This window comes from Diadema antillarum, unplaced genomic scaffold, assembly GCF_040938485.1.
Source record: "Diadema antillarum isolate AM-2024a unplaced genomic scaffold, OU_Dant_1.0 seq00000386_RagTag, whole genome shotgun sequence".
NCBI lineage: Eukaryota > Metazoa > Echinodermata > Echinoidea > Diadematoida > Diadematidae > Diadema > Diadema antillarum.
Window position 1 is genome coordinate 2,825,298 of NW_027271384.1, and position 11,843 is coordinate 2,837,140.

Consider the following 11,843-nt stretch of genomic DNA (forward strand, 5'->3'; position numbering starts at 1 on the left):
TATTTGTAGTGACAATGATTATAATGATTATAACTCATGATTAACTCTAATTCTCATGGTACAGGTTACTCTCATGAACTCAAAAATATGTGTGGATTTCTTCAGCATATTGAATCATGTTCTATGAAAGAAGAAACTGAAATAAAATGAACTGGACTAATAAAATTGAATTGAGCTATGTACTGATAAGACTATAACTACGCTAAGAATTAGTTTATAGGAGGTTTAGCAAAAAAGCGTCTATGCGTAGGACCTATGTTATGACAGAAATGCGTGCGTTATGACTGAACCATGCGTATGCTAAAAAGAACAAAGTGTGCGTTAGACCAGTCCTGTATGCGTGGGTTTGGTATGCGTACATTGGCAGTAATGGCCACCCATACGAATGAGCGGAAAACGTATCGCTCAACTGAACTTACGTCTCAGTTGGGATACCGGTTTTAAACCCTGTATTGTGTCGGCGCGGTACTTGGATACACTTGGCTACGACAGGCGCTGTGTGGAATGGACCTTCTTCGGCGCGAGTTTGTGCTCGGTCATTTTGGATTTAAAGGAGCATCGCCTGACCAATTCTATCGCTTTCAGGTGGGTATGATTTACAACTTGTGAATGGGAAATATTCTGAAATAACTGCCTGGATATTTAAGACACGTTTTTTATTGCAAGTCCTTATCTGATAATTTGATAATGTTTCACTTCGTCGTTTCAATAGACTGAAATGGACCTTCATTATGCTAAAAGAACGCGCTTTAAAGAATGAGTCTTTTTCCACTCTTGCTCCGAAAATGTTATAAACACATGTCATGCTGGGTTCTTTCTATTCCGTTCTGGCACTGGTCAAAAGGCAGGGGTTAGTCTCCTACCTTTCAAGAGGGAAGGCATAATTTCTTAACTTTTAATCATGGTATATAGAATATTGTGGGTACGAGGAAAAGATCACAGACACGAAATCTTCAATGGGATATTTCATCAAGCGTTTATTTCCTATCAGCCAAGATGAAATGATTTCAGTAGTCTTAATCTTGTCCTGATACGCAGAAAAGAAAATATCTGACAAAACGCTTGATGGCATGCCACTCAGATCGCTAGCTCGAATCTGTTGTGTTGACAACAGAGTCCATGCCTAAATATACGCTATTTACATCGTCATCGTCTTGTCCAGCTGTATAAGCACACTTTCAACTGCCACATGGTTGCTTGTTTTTGTAGCAAATCACTGAATTTATTTAACCTATAATAAGTTTAATTGTCAATAGCATGAATACAAATACAGCAGTCGTCAATGTGTTACATACATTGTATGTTGCGTCGACAGATGTCGAAATGTCAAAATAATTGTTCCTACCACAAGAATCTAAATACTGCATTATTCAAAAAGTAATTTCAAATTACTATTTTTTTTTCATTTATCATATTGTATTCATGCCACAATTCACTTTCCCAGTGCCCTCCCCTCACCCACCGTTTCTTCAACAGTTATTGATTTATAAATCAGTTAAACGCATGTATATGGTATAGCTTTACGCTGAGCTCAGCTTGATATTAATAATGTATCCTGGGTTTGATATAGTTATGAAAAAAAAAAACAAATTCTTGTTCAGTACCGGTGTTGGATAAATTCAAAAGTATCATAAGTAGGTTAAGCCTGGACAGTAGTTTCAGAACACAAAAAAAATAGCTCAAAAGCTTGAAAAAAAAATAACAGGCTGTTCAATTGAATAACTATTACTACATACAAAGTAAAAGACTAAAATTATAATCTGCAAAAAGGACAATTTTGAGACATTTCTTGTACTAGTTTTTGTGCGCTTTCATGTGTTTGTTTTTGTAAGTGCTAGTTTCGTGAGTTTTTTGTTTAGTGTTCGAGCCTTGACATTGTAGCCTGTTGGGTCATAAATCAGACTGCCTTTGTATACGTGCTGCGCCAGGATAATGTACAGCCTGGGACTGAGATTATGATGTCTTGTCCCAATATTACATGCAGATTATTTTTTTCTTCTCGAGGAATTTTAACCTCTTTGAAGCCTTTGATGACCTTGGGATTCCCTATAGCAATGTTTGCACTCATGCTTGACGGCGGATGATCCGGGGGGGGGGGGGAGATTACCATCTGCAATGTAGGATGTTGACAATCACACTGAACTCGGCTAAATCCCCTGATCGTGTTTGATTCCACATTTGAAAGTATCGCCTCATTGTCAGTGTGAATAACATTTAGTTTCCGTGGTAGAATAATAGAAAAAATTATTACTGCAGCTTCGTAGAAACAGCACGTAAATCTTCAAAATTCAGTAATTTTCTTCATTTCATTTATGGAATCTCTCTTTCTTATCTCTCTGAATGGAATTCTTACAGACCTGCTTGTTTTTGAGATTTTTCTACCTGGTAAAGGCAATTTCGACATGGAATTAATAAAATCAGGCATTAAGCGCAGCTATACAGAAACCTTTACTGAATATTATGTGTCAATGTTTTATGTGGTATTTTATAACTAATCTGTATCACATAATGTGTGCACACAGAACCATGATGATATGATCTAAGAGCTAAGACCATATCACAGTACTGTGTATTTGTATGTGTCGCAATCAAGGACGTTCTGTGAATTTGTTTCAGGTTTTATCATGAGCATTATGACTCATCATTACCTATTTGTCTGTTTTTTAGTGCCGTCCGTTTCCGGGATTAAACAAAAAATGTGTGTTTCATTTCTCATGTGCTTACTCTGGTTTAGCTTCTTTTTTTATTGTTCGCCGACCCCAATAATCCTTGCCTTTATTTACAGAGCGAAAGTAAAACTATTGTGCGTATTGTAAAGAGAGAACGAGGACTTTGCTTTGTAGAGTGTTCGCCTGAAATAAGACAAGATGACCATCAGGCACTTTGTAGGATATGATACATATATACACGTGATATACTTATAATAATCATAACATTTACGTATTTTGGCTGTATATAACATATCTATCGTAATGAAATAGACACCCACAAATTGTCATACAGGATAAAATGAAGTATTTTGTGTGTATAAGTGTATATCATTGAATGCCAACATAATCATTTACAAACGTGGGCGTGCTGTTGTTGTTGTTTTTTGTCCCATTTTGTATACATAGGCATACATTCATAATGTAGGTGTATATGAAGGAATGTGTAAGGCTGTTTTACTTGCATATCCGTATCAAAGGCATATATTTGTATGTGTATGCATGCTATACGTAAGTAATTGCATGTGCACACATTACGATACATTCCTTGATGTAATATTCTGTATTATACATGTATTATATATGATGATTCCCCCCCCCCCTCTCTCCCTCTCTCTCCCTCTCTCTCCCTCTCTTCCGCTATATATATATATATATATGTATATATATATAGGCCTACACACACTCACACACACACACACACACACAAATATTATTTTTCATCCACTCAAAAAACATTTTATTCTATGAACTTACAGTATGTGTGGATGCACATCATTCAGCAAATATCAAAAGCTGTGCAATAGTGTGGCAAGCACTGCAAGTGATGCTTAAACAGTCTAAGTATTGCTGCACGGTAGAATGGTCGCGAGGAGATAAGATTTCGTGAATCTGGTTTTGAGTTGTAGTCTAAGTCACAGACCCAAGATGGAAAGGAAACAGAACTGATCCTTTTTCTCTGGTTTTATGACGTCCATATGCGTTTCCGGATTCGAAGTAAACTGGCCTGTTACGTTGCTCTTACCATGGACCCTAGGGTCCATGCTCCTACAAAGTCATTTGCCAGACCTAACACGGGCATATTTCCGTTTATGGGTTAATCCACATTTTCAGAAGGATTTTATTGTCAACTTTACGATTTGGGGCACATCGTTAAAAAAAAAAACGCCAGAAGATTCGATCGTTACCAAGTCATGACGATGGCTTTTCGCGATGTCTTGCTCGATATATTACTTACCTATTCTGCTGAGGAGGAAATTCGTAACACACGTAAAGTCAGAAATGGCATTCTTGAATAAGCTATAAGACTAACCAAATGAGTAACTTCATTCATAGTGAGAGAATAGGAACGTTGCCGTTGTAAATTCCACGGTAAGGAAGTGTCAAGAAAACCAATATTGAAGCAACGGTTATCAGGTTTATTACCTTATAATAAAACCTAAAAATGACATTTTTGTTTTATTTTTGAGTATGCTCCTCGAGCACTCGGATCATGAATCCTAAGTTATATTCCTCGTAACTTGTAACCAACAAATGTGCGTGCAATATTAAAGGGACAGACATTAAAACAAGGCATGCCCCGACCCTCTGACCTTTAAATAGGAAAATCTGCGTTTTAATTAATCAATGTTGAACACTTGTAATAACAGACTACAGAGACAATTATAATTGTGTCCCTAGTTGTTTGATAACTGACAGGTAACACGGATGTGTTCATGACCATCATGATGATGTTCTTATTTAACTTTGACAAACAAAGGCAGTGATGATATCAGCGATCTACAAAATGTCTCATAAGCTTTCCTGTATAAAAAGCCGGTTACTATGGGCCTGTCAAACGTACGTGGCGCTCATTATGTCAGTTTCTTTCTTGTATACGCAGTCTATAGTTCCACCGTGACACATGGGTGTCATTTCACCTCCGGTCCTATCCGGAATTACTTCCGGTAATTGTGAACAAGTTGTATCCGGATGCAGAAGGACCCCGTCGACCGCATAATTCACCCAAATGACCGACTATGCCGTTGTGCATCTTGTGTAAACAAATCCGGCCGTATCCAACCAAAGAACGAAATGAACGTCTTGTATGAAAATAACGGAATCGGTCTTTGCGTTCTCCCAAGGATAATTTTAACAAATTTTAACATTATTGTACTTATAAGACAAGTATTTGAATTCTAGGGGAGAGTGGCTGATTCTGTCCCTGTAATGCAAGGAATTTTAAGTGAAAATAAAGAAAAACACACAAAAAAACAGATACATAACGATACACAACACCTACACATTAAGCAGGCGTGTGTAGATCCGTGGATTAAAACAGACGTGCGTAAATTACACCGTTACTCACGGGATTAAGGACTCTGCATTGATGTTCTGTATATGTACAATTAGGATGTAAAACCCTGTAAGATAAGTATTCCTTCCCAGTAGGATGCGGAACTTTAGATTTGTAGTCTAGGTCAAGGGGTTAAACTCTTTCTACAGCTGGCAGCTGGCCTTTGTTTAGTCTCCTTCGAAGGCTCTCACACAGTTGGCAGCACTGACAATCACGAACAAAGACAACGCGTCCCATAGCCTTTGAAATTTAAGATCTATGATTCGTACCCTGCTTATTATTTATTAGAAGGAAGAAATTCAAAGGAGAACATCAGACCAGTCAAAAGTTAGTCTAAAAAGAAAGTATACAATTTTACGTGCACATCGGCGAAAAAATGATCAAAATCGCATAAACATTAGGAAAGCTGTGAAATTGTGAAGTTTAGCTTTTTTGACGAAAACACTATTTGAACAGTCAATATGAATAAACAATTAATGAGTTGATGATACCATTCGCTTCACAACTTGTCACTTAAGTTGCACATACAATCTTAAAAATGTTCAGTTTGTTTGTTAGTTTGTTGGGGGTTTTTTAACGCGGTTAGGCAGCTATCTCAAAATGCGGTTAGGCAACTGTCTCAAAAAAAAAAAATATATATATATAATATGTTATACACAATATAAAGCTGATCATTATTTTGAGATTATTCCATCAGAAAATATCATTCCACGCTTTTATGGCAGAAAATTCGAATTTTGTCATTTTTGTATATATTAAAATCAATGGAAATTGTGAGTCGATGAAATCATGACCTTACTTCATTGCATATTCCTTTCAACTGTTCGAGGCCTGCTCTGCAAAAATTAACGAATCAATTGCCATAAATTTATGACTTCCAACGTCTAATTCTAGTTTGATCACATTTTCGCTGTTTTGCTTGTAACATTTTGCTCTTTCAAACTAACTTGTAACTGACTTTGAATTCCTCCTTAAGCAGAAGAACCTTTCCTGCTGAATAATAAGTTCGTCACTCCGACCAATACCATTGTCACATTCTTTTATCGCCCCTCGGTGTAAAAATGATTATGCATAGGCGTATTGTACGAAATTGAATAGAGCTCTCCTGATTGGTTGTAATATTAAGTTCATATCAACCGCTGGTGGTCTACACAAAGAAATTCGGAAGGGCTTCAAAAGGCCCGCTGGTCCGCTGGGATTTGCTTCTCTCAGGAGGCTTAGGTTTAACTTCATTTATAGGTTTAGGGTTCTTTCCCACATCTAAAATTAATATGTATCCTCCGTTCCCTTGTGTTCAAAGAGTCCATATCTGCCATAACACGAGCGACTAAAGGCAAAAACAAAACCCACACAATATCTTTGGAATGATAAACTACTTTTATTTTCGGGACAAGAAAAAAAGCATGTCCGTTACCTTTCACTTTTCACTCTATATCATAATATTTTAGTCGTAACTTGCCATTAAGACAGAGTAAGTGACACAAATACATGCAGTCAAACCGTTTTGCGGTATAAGTTTTGAAACTCATTTTAAACCAGGTAAAATAGCTAGGAAATAGAAGAAAGGAAGTGGATAGGATATTACTAAGCATTCACAAGTTAATTCACATGCTTTGAAGGTGGGAATCAAAAGGTTGGATTTCCCCATGCACAAAGAAACGCACGTCAAATCATATTTGTCTGAACTTCATTGTACCAAAACATGATGCAAATTGAACTTAACTACATTTTCTTTCTTTCTTTCTTTTTCCCCAGAATCGGAAAAGTATGAATAAGTCGGGATATGTTCTTATATTTCCAATTGTTTGCTTTGCCAACTTAATCCACGACAAGTTGGACGTTTGGACCATGTGTCATGACGCAGCCATTGAAACAAGGATGACAGGCAGATATATCTGTTGTATCGCTTTAACATTAATGATAAACTTTTCCTGTTTTGGACGAGCGCCACGAATATAGCTACCAGAATCAATGTGACAACAATGAAATTTATGACGTCACTTTACTGTGATCAATATTGAAATGGTCCTGACTGAATTGATGAACAGATCAATGGGAAGAAAACATTGCAGGTATCTTTGTGTGTCCTTTGCAAGTCTTTTAGGGAAATGTCGAGGACATGATGGATTGAAGTATCTTATTTACATGTACGTGTCCCTGATAGCCAAAGACTATGTCAATTGGTATATAGGCTTCATTATTTGGTTATTTCCCTTCTTCGAATGTCAAAACAGGGGAATACTGTGAGAAACTGCTGTATTAAAGTCATCACGCTAGGGATTTTCCCTGAATGGTGAGAAGAGCTTTAATACTCATGCTCTGCGTGTTGTGTTTTCTCTTGGGTTTTTTTTTAACCAATTATTTCCCTTCTAGTGGAGATGGCCGCAACAGCCCGCCACCTACGTCGCCTATCGGATAGGGATAGCGCTCTACCAGTTGGTGTGGAACATTCTGGTCATCGTGTTTTGGGATGACCCACGATTCTATCGCCCGGTCGATACTACCGCAAAATGGCCGATCTATCTCTCCAACTGGTCCTTCTTCTTTCTGACGATCTATTTCCTCACGGCAGCCATCAGCACCGTAGCCCATTATATGCAAATGAGAAGAGATAAAGGTAAGTATTTGTTCATTTAAAAGTTCCATGAGTATATAGTTATGTCAATAAAATAACAGGAAAATGAGAAAAACATTACAGTATAGGCTCTGGAGGTCGTAGCAGTGGCAAGATTTATTGTGTAAGTAGAATTAGTATATAGATATTGGGTCGTCGCAGTAGTCGTAGTAGTGTTACTACGTACGTTGATAGCAAATAGCACGGTATTAACAGTTGTAACATTTTCGGTAGCATTGGTAAGAGCCATTGCAGCAAACCAAAAAAAAAAAAAAAAAAAAAAAAAAAAAAAAAAAAAAAAAAAAAAAAAAGTATGTAGTAGGTAGTTTAGTTGCGATAGATAATAGTATAGTACTAGTACTGGCTGTACCTATTACCAGCTGCAGAAAGGAGAGTGGGTGTTGCGATTCCAAGATAAACTGCAGACTCAGTGGACGGTTCATTGTAGTGATATTCAGGTTGATGTGATATTAGAAGCCGAAATGGTGGAGCTGGCTGTCGGATGACAAGGTTATTTCAAGAGGCAATTGAAGACCTGAATATAAGAACGACCCAAGTCCAATTTTTGGCCAAATTCAGTTTGACATGGGGATTGTAGCTTATGCATGAACTCATCTTGTGTATGTAATCCTAATTACCCCCGTTAGTGCCTGAAATGAATGAGTTTAATCTTATATTAATGTAAGAAGGAAGGACTTGGGTCATTCTTACATTCATATCATAGCGCCCTCTATCATCCTTCTCTCATCTCTGTGGCAGAATACTGTATCATAATATTATATGAATCAAAGAACGACCCAAGTCCATATGATTCAAAGAACGACCCAAGTCCATCACACAAAATGGCCTCTCCACAATTAATGTAAATGTTAATTGTCATAATAATGTATGTTCTAATTTGTATATACAATGTTGCCTTCCCATCACAGTTGAATAGAACATTATTGGCCAACTAAAAAAGATATGAAGTTTTTTTTAAGTTTACTCGAAATGGTCTTCCATGGACTTGGGTCGTTCTTATATTTAGATACTCAAAGTGTAGCAGTGATTTCCAAATGCGTTGTACAAGAATTGGTAAGACCTAATGTATAAGAACTGTAGAATGGTTAGGTATATGTTCGGTTGTCGCAGTTGTAATAATAGTGTCTGGAGTAGTTTGATAGCAGTTGTACCAGTAACAATTTAAGTAGTTTACACTGCGGCGTTCCTTCGCAACATAAATGAAATGCTGTAATACACGCATGTCACCAGCACCAGAGCTATCAAATCTAACGCAATTCTGCGTGAGACTCTCGCATTTAAGGTCCGTCTCACGAGATCACGCGTGGCACCCATTTTTTTTTTTCTCACGCATCGGAACAAAGCTAAAGGATTAAAGTGATAGTTGCAATTGAAGGTATGTTACCCTTTTGTCTTTCAAAATAAGTAAATAATAGTCACTTAAGTATGCACCAGATGGCACCATTAAGAGCTAAAAATTGAAAACGCTCCCTACTACTTTTTTTTTTTGTCTCACCCACCGGAGGTGAAGGCGAGACTAAGGGATCCAAATGGCGTCCGTCCGTCGTCCTTCCGTCGTCCGTCCGTCGTCCGTCGTCCGTCGTCCGTCCGTCGTCCGTCGTCCGTCACAAATGTTAAAGTTTACCTGCAAGACTCTTATGATGCATAACTTGGCATCTGTTACAGCAATGGCAGCCACACTTGGGTGATAGAAGCACTAGGGATATCTTCATGTTATGGTGTTGTCAGAGGTCATGTGATGATGTCAAAGGTCATTTGAGGTCATATATTAAAGAGTATGTGCAAGACTCTCTTTTCTATGTAAAAGTTTACCTGCAAGACTCTCTTTTGACAAATAACTTCACAAAAGTTGCTTGGATTACAACCTAACTTGGGACATTGATGCACTGGGGGTACCTTCATGTTATGGTGCCGTTGGAGGTCACAGGATAAGGTCAAAGGTCATTTGAGGTCATACGTTAAAGTTTACTTGCAAGACTCTCTTATCACATGTAACTCGACACATGTTGCTACAATGGCAATCAAACTTTGGTAATGGATGCACTTGGGGTACCTTCATGTAATAGTGCCGTAAGAGGTCACATGATAAGGTCAAAGGTCATTTGAGGTCATACGTTAAAGTTTACTTGCAAGACTCTTTTATCAAACGTAACTCAGCACATGTTGCTACAATGGCAATCAAACTTGGGTTATGGTAGATATCTCTTGGGAAGTTGAAGGTAACCACAAGGTCAAAGGTTACAGACAGGGGTCAACGAACTTTTAGGGCCCAATGTTAAGTTTTTAGGGCGCATTTGGTTTATGGCTCATAACTTTTGATCCCTACGTCCGTTTGTGACCAAACTTGGACGGTAGATGTCCCTTGGGGAGTTAAAGGTCATCACAAGGTCAAAGGTCACGGAAAGGGGTCAACAAATATTAGGGCCCAATGTTAAGTTTTTTTTATGGTGCGTTTCGATTATGGCTCATTACTTTTGATCCCTTTGTCCGTTTGTGACCAACTTGGATGGTAAATATCTCTTAGGGTGTTGAAGGTCACCACAAGGTCAAAGGTCATATGCAGGTCAATTAACTTCCGGGAGTTTTAAAAATATTAATTCCTTGTACGCGAATGGGCGAGACACAATTTGGCGATTGCCTTGTTTTAACTTGGCATCTCTGGAGCACTTTGTTATTTGAACCAATTGTCACAATAATACATTTCAAGAAATACTCGTTGATATATCATGCAATTAGAATGGTGTTAGCAGAGATAAGTGAGCACTTTGGTTGAAAATTGATTCACGAACTGACCTCTGATATTACTATTATTTCAATCATTAATATCGTTATAATTTCGGCATTAATAATGTATTGATTGATTACAGAAAGGAATCATTTCAAAGCATTGCACCTAAGGAAAAGTGGCATTTTTTACCATCATTTACTTTTCTCATTTACGTGTATTTCTCTGCAGTTTCTTCTTCAGCGACAGAGGCGGTCAGTTTCGAACTCGGCAACCCAGCGTCACCGAAGTCAACATCACCAGGTTCACCGTCTGCGACGTTGTTGAGCCAACAGGAGCCGACGTTGCCATGGTACTTCAAACTCACGTGGTTGCTGCAGACAGTCGCCCTCAACGCCGTCCTCTTTGTTGCCATGGGTTACTGGTTCTTCGAATACGACCCCGCCCTGGAGAAACTGCAGGTGTTCACCATCCACGTTCACGCCGTCGCTGCCGTACTCGGCATCGTTGATTTCTTCGTCGTCGCGAACCCATTTCGCGTCCTCCACTTCATCTACCCTGTCATCTACTTCACGACGTACATCGTCTTCACGCTCATCTACTACCACTCCGGTGGCATCAACCCGTACGGGGGAAGGGAAATGTACGAAGACATGATCGACTGGGAAGACAATGTTGGCGTTAGCGTAGGAATGAGTTTTGTTTTCATCGTCGTGTTGGGGCCCGTGTTACACCTTATCTACCTGGGACTGTACGTCATCCGCCGCTTGGTGGCGGGCGAGATATCATCGTCGTGTATTCGATGCCGGGGGAGGGGTAGTGGAGAAGGAGCCAGTGACGATGATCACGATAATTTCGTGGAAGAAGGGCGTAGAGAGTTAGTGGACGATCAAGAAAATGACGGCAATAAATGTTGCCCCACTTCTGAGGTAAACCAAGTGTAATAATGGTGTGTAATAACATAAGGGAATCTCAGAGGAAACAGCTTTAAAAAAAAAAAAAGTGGTGACGAGCACATTGGAGCGAGAAAGTGAACAGAATCTAAGTCAATATCAGAATGAGAATTAGTTACGGGATCATATTGTTCCGGAGATGTTGAAAGGGATGGTATAGTTTCGGTTGAGATGGAACTTCAGCTTTCCAACATTTCTTGATGATAATTTTTGGAGATAATGAGAAACTTCTTAAAACATTATGAAAGATCATAGATTTCCAAGAGAAATTCAAAGTTTATTTTGTGAGAATTGGTCATGAAATGGCTGAGATATCCAAAACAAAGTGGTCCTAATAAAAGGTGGGACCCATTTTTTATTAGGACCACTTTGTTTTATTTTGTTTTTTAATATCTCAGCTATTTCAAAAACCGATTTTCCTCAAATCAACTGTACATTCCTTTTAGAATTGTGTGCTTTTTATCATTTCATGAAGGGGTTTCTAAGT

The 11,843-nt window shown here is 38.4% G+C and overlaps 1 protein-coding gene across 1 annotated transcript; it reads left to right on the plus strand.

Moving 5' to 3' along the window:
* Positions 1 to 497: 497 nt before the first annotated feature.
* Positions 498 to 11,393, plus strand: LOC139731893 (protein rolling stone-like). Its single transcript, XM_071642770.1, has 3 exons — positions 498 to 585; positions 7,417 to 7,660; positions 10,635 to 11,393. The coding sequence occupies exons 1-3, from the start codon at positions 505 to 507 to the stop codon at positions 11,345 to 11,347; spliced, it is 1,038 nt and encodes a 345-aa protein (XP_071498871.1). The 5' UTR covers positions 498 to 504; the 3' UTR covers positions 11,348 to 11,393.
* Positions 11,394 to 11,843: the final 450 nt, after the last annotated feature.